Source organism: Lithobates pipiens, unplaced genomic scaffold (assembly GCF_037356315.1).
Source record: "Lithobates pipiens isolate NorthernLeopardFrog02 unplaced genomic scaffold, aLitPip1_a1.2 Scaffold_28, whole genome shotgun sequence".
Lineage (NCBI taxonomy): Eukaryota > Metazoa > Chordata > Amphibia > Anura > Ranidae > Lithobates > Lithobates pipiens.
The window spans coordinates 181,456,581-181,477,559 of record NW_027507789.1 but is presented as its reverse complement, the minus strand read 5'-3'; the positions used below and the strand labels follow the sequence as shown (position 1 = coordinate 181,477,559).

Genomic DNA, 20,979 nt, shown 5'->3' with positions numbered 1-20,979 from the left:
CATTGATGGCCGGTCAGTAGACAACAATGTGGGCACCCCAAAAGGGACACTTTTACTCTGCAGTGCAGAAGAAAGAAGACTCAGGACCCTGAGCTTCACATGTCCATGGATTTAGGGTAGCAAAAGGAAAGGTTATATTATTATTTTTTTCTAACTAGCATGGCAAGAATTGGGTGGGAATTGATGTTCAGAGATCATCTTTAATTGACACACACAAACAATTGGGCAATTTCAAATTCCTTCAGTTCAGCAGTTTAATGGACAGAATTGCACATATTCCTCTGACAGAGGCCTCCATAACAATCAGTTGTACCAGTGCTCAGTTACACAACATACAGTTTATTGAAGTCCAGACAAAGGAGCCAACTTCTGCCCTTACAGGGTTCATGAGTTGAATGTCTCCACTAGGTCCATGAAGGGAAGAGAATATTGGAGATGCCTATTTAAAAAGGCATTTTATTTTGTAAGGGGACAAGTATAGGAGATTTAACTGATATCACTCTGAATGCAGCAATAAAGTCTCAGACTTTTCATTTACCAACAGCAGTAGATATCCATTTATGTATTCAGGTCCAGATAATTTCTTGTGTTTTCTACAAGGTTTTGGAGTGGATCAGGAACTGGTTATAGTGGGGTTATCAGTTCTCTGTTGGGTGATGGATTATATACTGTGCTATTTTTTTGCAAGTCCTTGTATTATCCTTAATAAACCACCAGTAGGAGTTATGCAATTGGCCGAAGAAAAGTAACTTGGCAAGACGGTATCAAGAGATAAACTGGGCTTCTCCTACAGTGGTCAAGACGTAATGCATTGATGGTGACTTGTGTTTAGAAGACCTCAGCTGGGGCTTCCAGCAGGACTTGTCTCACTGCTATTACTGACAAGGCATTCATTGGATTTCAAGCTTGGCAGAGATTTACAGCTGGGAATGGATGCCAGAGAACCACACAATCCCAGCATGGAAGGGGTTGGGTCCTTGCCTATGGAGGGGAAAAAAAAGTGTAAAAAATGCGATAAGCCTAAATATATAGTGTACATTATGGGTGCTCAACTTGTGGCCCTCCAGCTCTTGCAGATCCCAAAGTCCCATGAGGCATTGCAAGGCTGACCATTACAAGCATGAATCCCAAAAGGCAGAGGCATGATGGGACTTTTAGTTCCGCAACAGCTGGAGGGCCACAGGTTGAGCACCCATGGTGTACAAAACTTCAAAGATATGGCTTACCCAAACTGCAGGGATTTTTGTGAAAACTTGACAATGTTAAGAGATTTTTTCCTAGCAATTTAAAGAAGCATGGTTTTACTTGCATAAGGAACTCTAATGATAATGAAAGGTTTCCTGTGAGATTACTTAGTACAATGCCATATTAGGTACACCAATTAAATTGTAGAAATCAATGCCAATAGGAGTTCCAGAAATCCCTGCAGCCTTAAAAAAAAAACATTCCTTGGCTGGCCAGGCATAGAAAAGTGATGACAAGGGAGGGGCTGCCCAGAATAAGGAGGAACCAATGGAACCTCAAATAAACAAACGACTACTAAAAAATGCTTGGGAAGGGGCTTTCTTTTTATTGCAATATGGAAATGGATGAGGGCCAAATATCAATTTACATCAAAGAGGGCACACTGCTTGGCTTATACAATAGGCAATATAACAACCCTATGTTTTCACTCATTACATGCTGAAGAGAATACAGCTGGTATTTGCACACTTGCTGAACCCTTGCTATGGGCATACTATACTGCATAACTGATGTGCAGCTGTTGTTGGGTGTAGGGGGTGTTTTTTTAAAGGATAGATCCGTATAAAATGTAACCATTTAATGCTAGCATGTAGTCACTCTTCACTCGTGCTATGCACCATGCAGTTACAGTAATTTCAGTAGTACCATCAGCACACAACTGACTTACCAATTGGACCCCACGGCTCCCCGTCCTGCTTTCCTTCTGCCCTCTGTGATTCGGAGCTCAGACTCAGCTCAGCTGAGAGGTGTTCTGTGCTCAGATAGCTGTGTCTGTGGAGAAGAAACAACTAGCGCAATAGAACATAAGGTTCAGAAGACATGCAATGCTTAGCAGAAAGCAAGCCGTACAGCACAGTAGTATTGAATAGCAGCCATCACACATTTTCAGGACTGTACAGTACACCTTCCTCTTCCTGATGTAGTTGACATCATAAGACAAGACAGCAAAATGATCAGCTTTGTAAATAAAATTATTTTCCCATCTTGTTCAGTTATGCCTGTACTGACTCTTAAAGTATCAACTGTGCCCGGTTGGAAATATTTTCATTTTGAAGGTTGTCCTAGAAGTACCAACCTTGACTCTTCCTGCTCAATAATTAAGAGCCTATTGCTGGTCCCCTTTATGAGGTCACAACCCCATCTGCTTGTGGACACCATTTTCTGCCACATATTATTTTGGCAAACAGAGCTGCCACTTTAGTTTTGGGGTCATATGCTCATCACATAATGGCAGGGAGACCCAGCACAACCCATGCAAAGTAGGAACATAGTTGTAAAGTCTGTATACTACACTATTGGTAATGGAAAGACTGTTACTGCCATGTAGGCATGAAGTACAAACAACTGAAGACGACAATCTTTATTGTGTCTAAACGGGCTCTTAAAGTTTCCACCAAGTTCAATGCAAAATTTTCATGCCTTATAGATACAGCTCATGTAATACTCATTTATGCAGTAACATAAACCCTTGGTGTTGCTACCAAGAGCCTGTAGAAGCATACAGGAACAAGATAGTTAATGAATGGGATTTTAAAGATTACTTATTTTGCTGCACAACTTCAAAATATTGGATGCCCTGTAGGAGCTAGTCAGATGTTCCATTGACATGAGACATAGATAACGAACGTTGAATGTAAACGTGTTATGGGGTGTATGGTGTCTTACCTCCTGTACAGCGTGGGTTTAACAGATGTCTCGTTATCATTAAGGGTGCCCAGGGACGGCCACTGGTTAACCAGAGGGGCCCCAATGCTTGAGTTGAACTGTTTGATGGGGGCATTTTCAGAAGGGAGTAGGCCAGTGCTGGAATTACAGGGAGAGAATGCTCTAGTTATGAAATGCCAAGGTGCTTGATGGGTATGTTTGCTTTGGGATTGGAGCATGTCTGGTTGGTGTTTGATATGATATTGAATGCATCTCCTAGATCCTACTGGATGATGTCAAACAGTTTAGTCAAAAGAAAGGACTAAATAAACGCAAAATCACACCTATCAATCAAAAATTAGTGTTTACCCAAGGCTAAGCAGACAATGAGTAGAGGTAATCTGAACACACTTTATAGCGATACCCTGGTAATACTTCTCCTATATTGGAATTCTTTAAGGGTTGATGATCTGATAGGTTTCAGTGGCAAGGTCATTCAATGTGGACTTCTGTTATGCTCCCTGTCACTAGTGAGGCATACACACAAACTCTTACTCTCTGTGATGTGCTTGGAGTTTTAGTCGTGCCCATACACGCAGATAGTTTATGCTGTTGAGTGGGTTCTTGGGAGCGGTGTTCTATGACTAGTGCCTGGTGTTAAAATGGACTCTGCCCAACAGAGATGAAAGATAGGCAAGTAATTCCAAAACTGATGGTAAAGTATCTGTTTCTTTTGGTATAGCCTATATGGCTGGTGTTTTGGGGGAATTGGGATCAAATTCAAGACTAGCATATTACCCTTAAATCCAAAGCCAAAATATAATTTTTCATTTTGGATATTGTAGAGAATGGTTAAAACGCATAATTTTTTTCCACATCCGTTTCAAGTTTGGGAGATTTCCCTTTACTTTTTGTCCTAGGCACAGAACACAAAGTGAGAAAGAAATCCTTCCTTATGCCTGGTACTTACGGTCAGATTATCGGACGAACGATCGTGTTTTTTTTGCATGCTAATCTCATATAGAAAATAAGAGTTTTCTAAAGTTACGAAAATTCTCATACAGTAGAATAAAAATTCGGAAATGATGTAGTGTATTTTCTAATGACAACTGTACTGATTAAATGAAAATCGTCCGATTTGGTATTGTATGAGAAAAACTTTCATGCTTGTTCGGTCAGAAAAAAACTATCATGATTGGGTCTTGAAAGCTGTGAACCAATGATCAGATTATTGTACGATCACTTTGAAAGCGGTATTTTTCATACGAGAAACCTGATTGTGTTTACGGGCCATTAGGCAGTTGTCACAGGAATAGGTGTCTCCACAGGACAATTTCCGCTCTATTCCCAATCTGGTTACAATTCAAAGGGGTTGGTTTACTAAAGGCAAATAGACTGTGCACAATTTGCCTTTAGTAAATCAACCGCAAAGTTTTGAATTTGCCTTCACTTTCATTGCTGGGAACAATGATCACTGCCTGGACAAATAAAGAGGGCAAATCTCACTCGTGGGGGACACAGAAGTTTTGGGCCAATAGATACACTGTAAAAGATATACTGTATTTAAAAAGGAACTATAATATAAAAACATACAAATTAGCCAAAACCCCAGAGTGTCAGTCAAGATCTGATACCAGTTATGTATCCATTTTCCGCCAACTCAGTGGATGTGCAGATAGGAGTAGCCTCTATAGCAATAGTAATAATAAAGCATAAGTAAAAAATTGTACCATCATCCAAAAACTTAGATAAAGAGGTCAGACGCTTGGTCCTCAACCAAGCCTCCTTAAGTTACAGGGGCAATGCCCACGGTGCCCTTGGTTTCTTACTGGCACAACCTTTAAACTTCCCACTGGGGAACCCTACTCTCCCCATACTTCAGCCCAGTGTGGCACTACTGGGGTAGTTTATTTACTGTTTTGCGATTGCAATGCCTTTTATGTAGGAAAGATTATTAGGGAACTAAGACAGAGAATTGGAGACCACCTTTATCACTTAACGAATGGGAAACTTACCACTGTTGGTTGGCATATAGGCCTTTACCACAAGTTTAATCCTTTAGCTGTTAAATATTTTGCCCTGGAGGTGGTGCCCCCCCGATTCCAGGGGGAATGACCATGACAAGGTGCTTTTGCAGCATGAGATCCTCTGGATCAAGAGGCTTAATGCCACTATTCCACCTGGCCTGAACAAGGTTAATTCCTTTAGACCATATCTCTAAAACTTGTCCCCTGAAGGTGCCCCTTAGGTTTCCCTAATGCCGGCTTATATATGGCTACACAGTTACATACATACATATACATATATCTACATGTATATCACCTCTTTCCATGGATACCTGGCTAAATTGGTTAGTGCAGCCCATGCCTGGTCCTGTCCCTCTGTGTATTGTCCCATGCTCTAATCTCTTTTTTGTATTTTATTTCTTTTGCCTTACTTTTTTGTTTCAGCCTCAGGTTCCATATACCCATAAGCCTCCAATATGAATTATTAAGGGTTGCCTTGGCATGAAAGGGTATTTATTTAATCCCTGTATATAATTGTATCTACATTATCTCTTATTGTGCTGTATTGCTTTATATATTTATTTTCATTGTACATTAATTACTGTATATATTTCTTTGTTTATATTGTTGCATTCCCAGAGCTTTGCTGCTTGCTTCCCCCCAATGACATGCTTCGGTATGTTGGCGTTCCACCAATTGTTTCCATGCGATGGCTAGGTGACCTCCCTGGTGGATAGACGAGTTTCGGTTATTTGGGACCGCCTTTTCCACTTGAGCACGTCCTGGCATGGGCTTCCACCCTCTGGCCATAGGACAAGCGCACATGATCCCCTCGCACGTGCGCATTGCGGGAGCTATGACCCAGTGACATCACAGACTGGCGACGGCTGGTGGAAGACGATTGATTGGGGACCAAGCGTCCAACCTCTTTATCTAACTGAGTGGATGTGATATACAAAAACTGGTGCAAAAATTGAAGACTGCCCAAAGCAACCAATTGGGCTAAATTTTTGTAGTGAAGCAAAGAACTTTTTACTTCAAAACTAGTTCTCTTTGTGCCATTCTTTGTAAATCTTCCTCAATGTCCAGGATAATTGTCATGACTTATTATCAATGGAAGGGTCTGTATACCCTATGGTCAGGGGATTAATACCCAGAATATTTCTTGTAAAAGGATTGGTGAAAAACACATTTGGCCAAAGTTTGGAAAATAAGGGTCTTCCAAGAAGCACCAAAAGAGATGGAACTTGTATTGTGATGATGGAAAAATCAAATACCACTCAATGGGTGCTCTTAGAAACCAACATAACTTTAAGTATGGTCAAAAAATAGAAGTTAGAAATAGGATATAAATGTTGCCACTGGATAGTGTTTAGTTACGGTGTGTGCCATGAATTCAGTGAATAGGCAGTAGGTGCTCATTTCATGGCCAGTGGACTGTTGGGAGAAGAGTATGTATGTCTTATGGTGAGGGATTGGTAATAGTTATGTGTCCCTCACTTGGTCATGGACTTGATGGTTAGTGGTAGATGGTTAGTAATAGAAATCTGGTTAGATCCTCCTGAGCCTGTTGGTCAGGAAAAACAGATGCTTCTAATGCAGCAGTCTTCCCTTGTGGGGGTTCTTGACTAAATTGTGTGGAGCCATTTGCCTATATGACTGTGCATTGCATAGATGCCCCCCTCCAACTCACAGCTGTTCCTGCAGTTCTAGGATGACTCCCTCCAGCTGGTGTTTCTCCTGCAGGCTTTGCTCTCCCTGCTCCTGGATCCTTTGAGTCAGTCTCTTGTTTTCAGCTTCTAGATTCTTCAGCTGAGACTCCCGCAAACGGACCAGCTCCTCTAAATATCCCTATGAAAGAGAGGAGCAACCCTTTAAGAACAATGAACTTTCTGAAACCACATTTTACACCAGGCACTTCCCTAGACCAAGCTTTGGCAACCAGCGGCCCTGCTGTCAGGTCATGCTGGCATTTGCTGTATTTTTAAATCTAGAAAAATCCTGGTATCCCAATTTGGTCTGGATCAAGATAACATATCTTTATAGGACCAGGAAACCTAAAGTTGAACTCCAGACAGATATTAAAGAGACAAATGAACATACAGTGCCTTGAAAAAGTATCCATACCCCTTGAAATTTTCCGCATTTTGTCCTATTACAACCAAAAACGTAAATCTATTTTATTGCGTTTTTTTGTGATAGACCAACACAAATGGGCACATTTGTGAAGTGGAAGGAAAATGATAACTGGTTTTCTAGTTATTATTTTTTTTACAAATAAATATGTAAAAAGTGTGGCGTGCATTTGTATTCAGCCCCCTTTACGCTGATACCCCTAATTAGAATCTAGTGGAAACAATTGCCTTCAGAATTCACCTAATTAATAAATAGAGTACACCTGTGTCATTTAATCTCAGTATAAATACAGCTGTTCTGTGAAGCTCCCAGAGGTTTGTTAGAGAACCTTAGTGAACAAACAGCATCATGAAGGCCAATGAACACACCAGACAGGTCAGGGATAAAGTTGTGGAGAAGTTTAAAACATGGTTAGGTTATAAAAATAATAATATCTAAGCTTTGTTCAATCCATCATCTGAAAAAATGGATAGAGTATGGCACAACTGCAAACCTACCAAGACATGACTGTCCACCTAAACTGACAGGCCGGGCAAGGAGAGCATTAATCAGAGAAGCAGCCAAGAGGCCCATGGTAACTCTGGAAGAGCTACAGAAATCCACAGCTCAGGTGGGAGAATCTGTATACAGGACAAGTCTGGCCTTTATGGAAGAGTGGTAAGAAGAAAGTCATTCTTTAAGTCCCATTTGCAGTTTGTGAGAGGCCATGTGGGAGACGCAGCAAACGTGGAAGAAGGTGCTCTGGTCAGATGAGACCAAAATTGAAAAATTGGCCTAAAAGCAAAATTCTATGTATGGCTGAAACTAACACTGCACACCATCTCCACTGTGAAACATGATGGTGAAAGCATCATGTTGTGGGGATGCTTTTCTTCAGCAGGGACAGGGAAGCTGGATGAAGTCAAATACAGGGCAATCTTAGAAGAAAACCTGTTAGAGTCTGCAAAAGACTTGGGACTGGGGTGGAGATTCACCTTCCAGCAGGACAACGAACCTAAATATACAGCCAAAGCTACAATGGAATGGTTTAGACCAAAGCATATTCATTTGTTAGAATGGCCCAGTAAAAATCCAGACCTAAATCCAATGGAGACTCTGCGGCAAGGCTTGAAAATTGCTGTTCACAGATGCTCTCCATGCAATCTGACAGAGATGGGGCTATTATGCAAATGAGAATGGGCAAAAATGGCATTCTTTAGATGTGCAAAGCTGGAAGAGACATCCCCAAAAGACTTGCAGCAAAAGGTGGCTCTACAAAGCATTGACTCAGGGGGGCTGAATACAAATGAACGCCACACTTTTCACATATTTGTAAAAAAAAGAAAATTGAAAACCATTTATCATTTTCTTTCCACTTCACAATTATGTGCCACTTTATGTTGGTCTATCACATAAAATCTCAATAAAATACATTTCCATTTTTGGTTGTAACATGACACAATGTGGAAAATTTTAAGGGATATGAATACTTTTTTAAGGCACTGTATTTTCTTAACTCATTCTTAAAGTGATACTGAACATACACTGTTTAATTTACATTGTTCCCTCTATTTGTGTATATGGATGATGACACCGTAATTATTTTAATAAAGTACATTTTTCCTAATTCACATACAGTTGGTCACATGGCCCAGCACTTTCCCAGCCGGTCTGCAGGAAAACATAAGCAGGAGGAGCTTCTAGTCCTCTGCTGCTGGTCACATGTTAAAAAAAAAAAAAAAAAAAAGAAGCCCTTTGGAATACAGAATATAAATAAATAATACCAATACATTGTTGTAAATTGTCATAAAAATATATATTTGAAATTAAATCTTTTTTTTTTTGTTTTGGAAATAACATGGTGTGGGCAGATTTCTGGCAGTCACAAGCTGTTATGCCCCTCCAGTCTGTGTCTTAGAATACGAGGGAGGTGAAGCCTCTATAAATCTACAGGTAATATCCCACCCCCTTGTGTTAAGCTGGTTAGTGGGCATAGAGGAGGAGGGAGGGAGATGTCATTTAACACTGTGTATATACCCGTGGTCCATATGTGTGACTCTATAGGGCTTCTCAGATGTGATATGGAGGAAATGTTCAGAATAGAAACTCACTGAAAACTGAGCATGTGCAGAGCTGCCAACACTGCTCTGCAAAATCCCTAGTTGCATTGGGGAGATGGACAGAAGGTGGAGACAAAGCAGCAGGGTCAACCAGTTTTTTTTTTCTTGCAGAATACAGAAAACGAATCTCAAAGGGAGTATGAACAACACCATTTATTGGTAGTTTCTTATGATGTGGGTTTTGTGATACTTTAAATGTAATTTGTTTAATGGGAGATTACTTGCTCCTAATCGTATGTCCCTTGTCCTGCTGGCTCCTGTTCTCCTTGAAATTTTCCTCCTCTGATGCAGCCTATCCCCACTGTCGTAACCTTCAGGTACAGCAGGAGTTATTAAAGCTGTCAGACTTGTGACAGGCACTCATCAACTATGCCAGCCATTTCCGCCCAGCTTCTCCATTCACAAAAGTTGTACTATAGTTCCTATGAATGCTAGAGGGTGCAGAAAGGCAGGCATAGTCGGCACTCTTGATGAGTGCCTGTCACAGATTTGTTGGCTCTATTAACCCCCAACACAGATTATGGTGATGAGAGGAGGAAGATGTCAAGGACTGCGGGAGCCAACAGCACAAGGGACACATTGGATTAATAATAGTAATGTCCCCTTTGACGATTTTTTTTTTTTTCACTACCTAAACCTTGGCTTTAAATGTAAGCAGCGCAAGTTCCTGAAATTGACTTTGTATTAGCCTCTTGCAATCCACTGCACAACAGAGCTGAGACTTGGGGGGCAAAGCAGCACAAGGAGCCAATCTGTAGTGCTTCTGTTCAAGGGTCATATATGAGAGGGGAGAGCAGAGCTCAATCTGCTGCTTTTCCATACCAAAACAGCTGCAACAGAAGAATCGGGATTCCTGCCCCACCAAACAGGTCTGTAAATCTCAGGACTAGATGGACAGGAATGCAAATCCTTTTTGCAGGTAAAGCAGTTCCCCTATATCAGGGATATGCAATTAGTGGACCTCCAGCTGTTGCAAAACTACAAGTCCCATCATGCCTCTGCCTCTGGGTGTCATGCTTGTGGCTGTCAGAGTCTTGCTATACCTCATGAGACTTGTAGTTCTGCAACAGCTGGAGGTCCGCTAATTGCATATACCTGCCCTATATGCATTTCATCTGGGCATTTAAGCATTTGCCTGGAATTCAGCTTTAAAATAAAATTTGTTTTATAGAAAAAAACAATATTAACAATACAGGTATACCTGGATGGCATATACTAGCGTTTCAAGAATGAGAACGGAGTGGTTATTGTGGGTAGATACATTTTCTAATACATAGATGACATTTATGTTCAGCATAGTACTCAAGGACGTCTCTAGTAAACCTTATAAAAAGGTAGCCACAACCAGAAAAGGATTACCACAAAGGGGCACACTTATTGCTTTGTACACTTGGGTTACTCAAAAAAAAAAAAAAAAAAAAGGCTAACATAAAAGAAGGTGCATCTGAGCTATAGATGTAGAACTGTTGAGTCACAGTTGAGCTATAGATGTAGAACTGTTGAGTCAATAAATGGGTCATATAGGCCACACCTTTTCCATCACTTGTATGGAACAAAGACTGGAGTCAGCTTTACAATGAGACATTTCCAGTAGCTACAGAACAGTCATTAGATCATCAACAATTCACAGTAGACGGCATTGACCATCACGGCAAGGAGCTTCATCAAGTGCATCTCTATTGATCTGAAATCCAACAAACGTAAACTGCTAGCCGTTTTACAGTAAGAGAAAGAATAATGTGCTACAAATTACAAAGGGATTTACTGACAGACACATTAGGTAGGTATCTGCACACTATGGGGGGGAAGTCAAATGAAAGCTTTTAAAGGTGGACATGGTATCGATGATATTTGGCAATATCATGCAGGAACCTCCTCTGGATACAACAGGACATCAGGCTGTGAACTAGGAGACTAGACCAGAGACCTGGTGATTTGGACATCATCCCCAGTCCATTTTCATTTAGAGTGATGCAACTGAGATAAAACCAGCATCACCTCGAAGGTGTCCACAAGAGAACACAGGATATGCACAGAACGATAGGCACATATTGGATAAAGGAAGAGGAGGTGCATGCCAATTGTTCCAATGGATTAAATCCCTTTATACATCAAATACAATAATCTAATAAAGGAGTTAGCCTATGTATGGGGCACAAATGGCTCTCTTGGCTACAAAATCAATATCATCTCGGATATAAAACCGACAGAAAGCAAAACGAAGCCTATGAATAATGCAACCACCGGAAACAGTTCCCAGCATCATACCAAAGTTCATCCTGGATGCCAGGTATTTTATTTCCCCAGGTAGCTTTGCATGGCTAAGATTGTTAAAGAAAATCTATTGTAGAGAAAAAAAAAAATTCTACTGCCAGATCTGTTTAGATCCATAAATATAATGAAAGTATATGAACACCTTTGAAAAAGGGGGGACAGTGCTGGATTAAAATCAAGTATTGCAGCAAGAGAGGTTATCTTGCTCATACCTCAGTGACGCACTCATTCATTGTCCGCATTGCAAACACCTGTTATAAGACAGCAATACTATGCATAGCTGTAGAGCAGGGGGGTCGCCAAACTTTCAAAACAAAGGCCAGTTCACTAACCTTTAGACTTAAAGTGGGCTGGATGTTGGTATCAATGGGAGGAATAATGCCCAATCATTGATGTCATTGGGAGGAATAGTGCCTTATCATTGGTATCAGTGGGAGGAATAAAGCCTCATCATTGGTGTCAATAGTAAGAATAGGGCCCCATCATTGGCATCAGTTGGTGGAATAGCGCCTCATCATTGGTTTCAGTGGGAGAAATAGTACCTCATCATTGGTGTCAGTAGGAGGAATACAGTCTTGTATCAGTGAGAGGAAAAGTGCACCAAGGGCCAGATAGAGGCAAGCAAAAGGCCGCATCCATCCCCCGACCCACAATTTGGAGACCACTAATTTAGGGTATGTGCTTTGAGTTCCTTCCTAGCTTTCTTAGTGGGGTTTCCTTCAAGCCCCACATAATAGCCATGTGTTCAATACCTAGAACTAAGGATCAAAAAGTCCAAACAGCAGCATGCCCTTCAGATAATTGATTTTCTATAATTAGCATTGTATCTGCAACACGTACTATGGGTACTGGAGGTACAGTTAGTGACAGGGACATAAAGGAATGCTTTACATGACTCTGCTATACTAAAATAAGGAATACAACTCTTATTTTTTTTTGTTGGCAGCTTGCAGTTTAAAAAAGGAAATACATACTCTGCGATATCTCATTAATGTGAAGCTTTTCACCTACCTTTTGTGCATAGACAATACGAAACTTCTGCTCCATCTTACGCCACTTGCTGTACCAGGTCTCCTCGTCTGTTAGCAGTGGTAAGTAGGGGTGTTCAGGAGAGCTGTCCTCACTGCTGCTGCCACCTACACTTTCTCTGTCTTCTTCCTCACTTAGGTAATCATAACTGGTCAGAGAAATGATTAAACAACTAAAATATGCATTGCAAATTTAATTAAAACGGTCTTACAACCAGTATCCTTGAATAATACAATATTTAAAGCCATTGATGTGAAGTTCCTCCTGCAATCTCTTTCTCTTTTCTGCATGAGGTGGATTTGAAAAATAAATAAAATGGTGCATGCAAAGCTGAAACAAAAGTAGCTAGTGCAAATAGCTCTACTGCAGGTATCCCAGCTAAAGTCATTGGGGCCAACAACCATAGGTTGGGCTTGATGGACTTGGGTCTTTTTTCAACCTCACCTACTATGTAACTAATTCTGAAAGGCAGAAACAGTGGAACAGAAAGGGGAAGAAATTGTCAGGGGAACACTATGCTGATATATATTAAAAGAAATGGTTGCAGAGAAAATCTTAACACTAAAACACCCCCTATTACCACCAGGCAAATACGTGTGCAGTCTTGGCCAAAAAAGCAATTTAACCAAATGCCCCAACCTATGGCAAAGATACGTTATTTGCATCACAACAAAAAAAAAATCTGTATATAACACTGCATTAAACTTCGGCGTTTAGTGCTTGGACAAGGTCTTTGGCACCCAAGTTGAGAAGGCCAATGTGCATACCTTCCCCTTCATCCTAACAATCTGTTAGTTGGTTCAGCCGCAAACAGTAGGTTGCAGGTTCAGCCCTTTTTGTGCCTCCCTCTCCCCACATCCTGTTGAAGGCCCAAGGTATTGCATCATCTGCCTATCCCTTGTCCCAGACCCACCTAATATCCATGTTGTGTACATACTATGATGATGACATACTATGCTGCTTCTATCATTCCCATATAGAATTTTTTTTTTTTTTTTTTTTTTTTTACTTTGTACTCACCTTTGTGTAAACTTCAAGTATGGAGTGTAGTCTATCACTGCTGGAGTTTTGCCATCAATTCCTTCCCCTTTTAGGCAAAAGCTGAAAGACAAAATTAGAGGGTATCTGGCAGAACTGGAAAAGGCTGTTACTGGCAACACGATCGCTGGCAATTCTTTCTCTCAAAAATATAACTTGTTATCACTGTTCTCCACAGTTTGCATTATTTGCTACTCATTGCAGCCAGCCAGCTTTTCTATTTGATGTTGACAGGGCGGGTAATAAAATGGTATAAATCTCACAGGTTGCTTTTGGGTATGTTGCCAAATTCTGTTAGTGAAGAAGTTTTGGGCTTGGGCAGATTCTTTCATTATTCCTCCACTGTATTATAGTAGAGTGAAGGTGAAGCTTGCTTGTAAACATTACAATCTAATTGTATAATCTCCTAAATTAGCCTCTCCCAACTTTTTACCTCAAGGGAACCCTTGAAATAATTTTCAGGTCTTGGGGAGCCCTTGGAAAACCAATTGGTAGCACGATCAAATGTTCCTTCCTGCAATGAGAAGAATGCCTTTCATACAGTGGTGGTCAGAATGCCACCTTTACAGACAGCTAAAAAGATCATTGGGTTTGTGTTGCTGACTCTGCCAAGTGGCATTGGACACAAAACTTTCCAAGCAGCATTAAATGGGAAGTCAGTCAGCCATAGCTGACCCCCTAGGGTTCCCAGACCTCTGCTTAAGATTGGGTGGTTTTCCAACCACTATGTAATGTGAGGGTCTACCAGAACTATGCATTTGATTTATATTTAGTCAAGTAGGCCCTTACACTGAACAGCAGTCGTAAATCTAAAGGAAAATGTACAAATCAGAATAAAGGTATTTAAAAAGCTTGAATATGGTTGATGATCTACAAGACAGGTAAACTATTCCTTCAAACAAAGTCCACAATATACTAAAAACTTATACCTACATAAAAATGCACACAAAATGACAGAAAAAGGATAGAAAGAAAGAACCTTGGGATTTATAAAAGAAAGTTGTGGAAAAACATTGTTTAGCAGACAGGAAATGCCCGTTTTCCACAATCTCTGTGTTCACAGTAAAAACATTTGTGGAAACGGTTTATAAAACGTAAGTGTTAAAGACACACGTTTTTCTCCTAACATGGAGACATTAAAGTGCACCTCATTTAGAATAAACGTTTTGAAGACTAGATTGCATGAAGGTCATTGGATAGGGCCACTCAATGATCTTACCTGAAGTCAATGGCACTGAGGCCTATTAACATCCCAGTGAGAACAGATGACTCCTCTCGCAGTAAAATAGCACCATCGTCATAAAACCTCCTAAAAAGGAAAATGGTGACAGTGTCATCTTCTTGAGGAGACTAAATACAAATTAAGCTCTACTGCCACAGCGTCTTTGTTCCATACCAGTGAGACATATGTTCAAGCGTGTGGTCATCAACAAAGGCTAATTATATATCTACATAGGAGGGACATAAAACCTTTGAATGCCTTTTGGTTACTATAGGCAGAAGCTACGACTCTGTCCAAGCTTTCTTAAAAAACTTGATGATGAACCTTATATATCAGCTTGTTATTATGAAGAACTGTATATACTTGTTCTTAAGACTTTATGACTGGGAAAATAACTCAAGTACTTGGGGCCATGCAACACTAGAAGGTAAAAATAAATTTTTTTGGTTACATTTCTAGTTGCCGTTATAGAGGACACAGAGTTGTAGATGGCTACATTGCTTATTTAGGTCGTTACAAATTGCCAGTGTGCCATGGTCAACAGCAGCTACATTGGACAATATGAGAAGCTACTTAAATAAAAATTCTCTCAAAACGTGGAGTGGCGTATCCCTCATTCTCTCCCTCCACCCAGCCTGTAACTGGAGGGGGGGGGGGGCATAGGGGGGTTTCACACTCTGCTTTCAATAGAGCTTTTTTATGTACTAATTACTTAATGAAGTAGTAAAGTACTTTTGTGTTAGCCTTCAGTAAGTGCCAAATCCTTTGTTTTTTTTTGTTTTTTTACCTATGTATTTTGGAGACACCTCCTCTAGATTGAAAATGGGGTTGTAGACACCACAATCCTTTAATACCGAATACAACCATTTCTGGTTCCAAACTGGGATATTTTACACATAGCCACATCAATCACACTATCCCCCCCCCATCACATTGAAGCCCAGCGTTTTGGCTGCAGCAGCGAGGCAGAGGGCATGAGGTAGAGCGGGTCTGGAATAGGCAGACTTGGTCCTCTCCTCAATGCGGAGGGTGGCTCTCCAAGCTTGCCAATTTGGATTTGTGGCATGCGTTACTGGCTGATGTTATGATAACTCTATAGCAGCAAATAACGCCATGCATCCTGCCCTGGCCTAGAGCATCATTGATTGCTATGGTACTGCCAAACAGTCTGCTAACACCATGGCAATCCATGACACTGATCCAGTGCAAACTAGGCCCTGTGCTCCTGGCACTTTCGAGGTGCTCAGACGGCACCCCAGTTGAGAAACACTGTTCTAAGCTCAATTACTGAGTGACTGGCTCTTTGCAGAGTTTGCAGCTAGCTATCAGTTTTTGTAGCTAATCATGTTCCCCAATGCAGCTCCCCAATGGCCATGGCACACCAGCGATTTGTAGCTGCCTAAATAAATGGAGCTGCCTAATAAATCACTTTCCAAAGCTTGCCGCCTCAACCTCCGCAACATCTCTAAACTACGTCCCTTTCTAACCAATGAAACCACAAAGCTCCCGATTCACTCCCTGGTTATTTCTCGCCTTGACTACTGCAACTCCCTCCTCATTGGTTCACCTTTAAATAGACTATCCCCCCTTCAGTCCATCATGAATGCTGCTGCCAGACTCATACACCTTACAAACCGCACAGTGTCTGCTACCCCTCTCTGCCAATCCCTCCATGGGCTGCCACTTGCCCAACAAATTAAATTCAATATACTAACACTTACTTACAAAGCCACCCACAACTCTGCCCCCAGCTACATCACTAGCCTAGTCTCAAAATACCAACCTAATCGCCCGCTTCGTTCCTCCCAAGACCTCCTGCTCTCTAGCTCCCTCATCACCTCCTCCTATATCCGCCTACAGGCCTTCTCCCGAGCCTCGCCCATCCTCTGGAACTCACTACCCCAATCTGTCAGACTGTCTCCAAATTTATCCACTTTTAGGCGATCCCTGAAAACTTTCCTCTTCAGAGAAGCCTATCCTGCCTCCATCTAACAACTTCACTATTCTCTCCATTAGCTCATCCCCCACAGCTATTACCCTTTTGTATAACTTGACCCTCCCTCCTAGATTGTAAGCTCTAATGAGCAGAGCCCTCTGATTCCCCTTGTCTTGAATTGTATTGTATTGTACCGTCTACCCCAATGTTGTAAAGCACTGCGTAAACTGTCAGCGCTATATAAATCCTGTATAATAATAGTTTGCCAGAACAACCCTGTAGTTGAAATCTATATAAAACTGCTATAAATCTCATAAAGAAAGGTACTAGACTGACATACTGTAGCCCTTTGTAGGACATGTTGATACTTCAGTCCCTACTGGGTTTCACATATGGTCTCACCTGGTTGTTCTGGTGTCTCTTAGTGCAGTTACAATGTATTCTGAAAGTCGTTTCTCCATCAGCGCAAGACGTATCCAGGCCCGACCCTACGACGACAGCATACATGACCACACTGTGTACCTGAAAGTAGGGACTGCAACGCTGGTGCTAATGTGATATAAAAGTAGAACTGAACTCAAAGTTTGTAGATTCGCTATGCTATAGAGAATATTTAGTAATATAAAAAATGTGCCTAAGCAGTACCCTGAATTTTTTTTATTAATTTTCTCTGGAAATCAAAACACTTCCTTAGTATGCAAGGGTTCCTACAGCCTAATAACTGTATATTTGCAGTGTGGGATCTGAGGTACTGCTGCCTCTGAGATTTAGTGAGAACACTGCTGTTAGAAATCACAGGCCCCATATACAGTCTACCTGACAGGGCCGCCCCTCCGAAAATATTAAATCATATTTTTGCTAAAATGGCACAGGCTCTAAACTATGCTTCCCAGCCATGGCAGAAATTATACCCCTTTCGAACAAGACCCATTCAGGTGCTCTGAATGCACTATTCTACAAGCGCCCCACAACCATTGAACCAAGTGCGAAGCATTCGGTCACAGTGTGCTAGTGCGGGGTTAAAGCAGGTCGTGAGGAAGCAATATGCCTCCTCTGCCTGTCGAATGCTTTCTAAAGCACGATCCAAATGCTCACTTGAGTCCTTTGAATTATATTATTTATTTATTTGAACTGCCCTGTTGGGGGCTTTTGGTGAAATATCACAGATCTAAACAGACCCCTGATGTCTCACATTTGAGACAGAGAAAGGGACTGAGGACATAGATTCCCTCAACCCCTTTCTCTGCAGCCTCAGTTGCACAGGGCAGTGAATGAATGGGAAGTGCTAAGTGCTGTGTTGGCTTCCTGTTTATTCACAAACTGAACTTACTATGCAGTACCAATCACTTACTGTATTCATATTTACCACCCTAAAGGCGGTAAGCCAGGTAACCAACATCAGGATCTATCGGCGATTGATACACTATGTCCACTCATCATGAAAGAGGTTATAAGCCTCCTGTATAGCTGACATTTTAAATGGCCACCATTAAACACGGCTCAAACTTTGTCCAATTCCTGTGAATTGGCTGAAATTCGAGCCGGGGGTGGCCCTGCTAATGCCACCTGGCTCAACAAATTTATTTTGAGAAAATAAAGGAACCAGGTGGAAAAAGTCACTTGTAAAGTGACTGCAGTCAACCAGCTGCAGTCGTCTCTGATCAGTTATGCCAATAGCCAGGGGTGCCAGCTGAAATTGGCAAGGTCGGAGGTCATGCTGAAGCTCAAATTGTTGGTCTTGCGGTGGAATGTGGCGAGTAGGCTGCTCCTAAACCAAAGTAACCACTGAAAGCCCTTGGATATCAAAGTATGAAAGACAACAAAGCACAAAATAAATGGGTCGGTGGGATAGATGCAATAAATTATAATTTATTTGGTGTAGATAGCCAACATGCATCAAGGGATTTTATTAAATCCTCCTTGTTCTGGGTTTTAGAAAAGATCTATATTAATTTGCGAAAAGATCAGGACACAATTACTGGGTAATTGATTATCTATCTTATAAGAAAAAAGGATTGCATCACATCTGAACATCCCACCAAACCAAGTTTTAAGTGCTTAGTTGCCTTTTATGCTTGGAAAGAAATTAAATGATCTCAAAAGTAATATTCTGCATATAGATTATGTAGCTCATCATATTTGTATTGGAAAAGAATAGCATTTGTTTTCATCATGTGTTACTATACATTGCCCTCGCTTAGCACCAGCTTTTTAATGGTAATCTGTACTGAATTAATAAATGGACTGGCATCGCTGAACTTTCTTTTGAAAATGCCATTTTCTGACACACCGACATGGAACAAGTATGCAGGTTGGGAGTTCTGACTTAACTGGCTACATTCTTGATTTGGATCAACAACTCAAAGTAATGGAGGCCTGAAACAGCCAGGCCAGTAGCATTTTCAGAAATGGCAGTCTTCATATTTTTCTCAGTACAGGTTTCCTTTAATATTTATTAACTGCCTTTCCTGCATCAATACATTTATAACATTTGCTGCATCATCCCATTATTTAAATGAGTCCAGCCTTGTTGAGTATCAGCTATGACTCAGGACTTTGGTAGGCTGAAATGTACAAGCAGCAGCTCTTGTCCATTCCTGTTTTTAAGAATAATTTAATAAAGACAAGATCTTAACTACACCCAATACATATCGTAGCTTCTGCTTCATCTGTAACGAGATACAAAAATCACAGAATAAGGGGACAACACAAGGTACGACGATACATGCAAAATTTAGAACAAGCAATAAAACACCTTTGCTCTAGATGTGCTAATGTTCTCCATGTTCTCAATGCTGCTGATACAATTGTTGGGAACTTTGCTGCAGGCAATACGTATATAGTCCCAGAATCCTCTCTGGCCATCTGTGCTAAACCAGCTTACGTGACCTACAGACAACAAAAGAAAGGTCAGTGGCATATGAGTATGAGAATCAGGCCTAAATTATTCACACATCCTAAATTGGCCGTGGTGCAGCAAGTATAATGAGGATACCAGCAGCTGGGAACCCAAGTGTTCCAATCAGCAGTGGCTGCTCAATGGCAGGCTGGAAGGAGCTGGGGCCTTCTGCAGCCATAAAAATGTTGGGGATAGATGTTGGGTCATGGACACGATCTGCTGTATATGGGCAGATACATGCTTACAGATGTGAAGGTCCCAAACTCCTTTAAGGTTGTCATTGATTTGTACAGGCTGTGCAACCACCGTTATTCGAACACCCGGGATCCCGGATGAAGGCATCTGCAGTATACCTGCAGCCCATGGCTCATTTAGGATGTGTGAATGAGGCTTTAGGTTCAAGAAGATATCTTTATTGCACACCAGACTGGAATCTGTCCAAACGTGGAGTGCCGAAGCAAATGGTGGATGTTGCTAGAGAAAATCTGTTGCTAGTACACCTCCATCTTTTTATAACGAAACCGCCTAAGTCACTTTACCCCATGAAGGCAACCTTAGTGGTTCCAAAACATACACTAGTACAAGAGGTTTCAATGGGGCTTTTAGGAAACTTAGGGGATACAAAAAAGAAAAAAGTGGGGGACTGGAAGGGGATCTGTCTGAAACACCCAAGTGAGAACTTTCCAGTGGACCAATGTCCACAAGAGACAAGAATGGAGAGCCACACCCCGAAGTGAGGGCTCAAATACAAAGTTTGTTCCATAACAACAGGCAACTGCGTTTCAGGGAATGAAAATGCCTCCATCAGGGTTTGAAATGTTGATGGAGCTGGGGATGGGAATGGATTGGGAATGAATTAGGAGAATAAATAGTGTGATTGAGTATGCTGCTCAGCAGCTGGTAGTTGTTTCTGAAGAAAATGCCTGGAATTTCCAGGTATGGGATTCACGGTATGTGACAGCCAACCACGCACAAGCACACCAGCGCTTAGAATGGAAGCAGTCTACAGCCCTGTGGAAGCTATGAATTTTAGCATAGGTCCACTTTAGGAATTAAAACTCTTTATTGAAAATGTGTCCAAAGCAACCAATCACAATCCATCTTGAACGTAATTGGCTACAACAGAGAGGATACGGTTGAGCGGGCATATGTTGACCTACCGCATGACACTGCACACACATGATTTGCAAGCTCAAACTTAGCAACCAGCCAACGACCAACCAAATTGACCTAACAATATGCATTAAGAAGAGTTGCTGGCTGGTTGGCAAGTTTGAGCTTGGAAATCTGTTTGTATGTGTTTGTAACAAAGAGCACTGGAAGAGTGGCGTATGTCAAAGACCAGTTATAGGTGGGGCAGTAGCCACTTGTTTGTACATCTCTAGTACAAGCCTTGGTATGAACGCAGTGGTACTACTGACATACATTTTGGAAAGTTACTGGTTCACAGC

General features: G+C 41.3%; 1 protein-coding gene across 4 annotated transcripts in view; it reads right to left on the bottom strand.

Annotated features, from left to right (window-relative positions):
• Positions 1-240: 240 nt before the first annotated feature.
• RUNDC3A (RUN domain containing 3A) overlaps positions 241-20,979 on the bottom strand; it is a 33,975-nt gene continuing 13,236 nt past the window's right edge. Inside the window, exons 3-12 of one of the 4 annotated variants that reach the window (XM_077460055.1) lie at positions 19,385-19,518; positions 17,032-17,117; positions 14,691-14,780; positions 13,905-13,985; positions 13,454-13,534; positions 12,416-12,581; positions 6,589-6,746; positions 2,911-3,048; positions 1,913-2,016; positions 241-981 (exon numbers count right to left, since the gene is read on the bottom strand). In XM_077460055.1, the coding sequence (XP_077316181.1) occupies positions 839-981; positions 1,913-2,016; positions 2,911-3,048; positions 6,589-6,746; positions 12,416-12,581; positions 13,454-13,534; positions 13,905-13,985; positions 14,691-14,780; positions 17,032-17,117; positions 19,385-19,518 (1,181 nt within the window). In that variant the 3' untranslated portion in view covers positions 241-838. The remainder of the gene's footprint in view (positions 982-1,912; positions 2,017-2,910; positions 3,049-6,588; positions 6,747-12,415; positions 12,582-13,453; positions 13,535-13,904; positions 13,986-14,690; positions 14,781-17,031; positions 17,118-19,384; positions 19,519-20,979) is intronic. The other 3 variants (XM_077460057.1, XM_077460056.1, XM_077460058.1) reach the window with 3 other exon arrangements.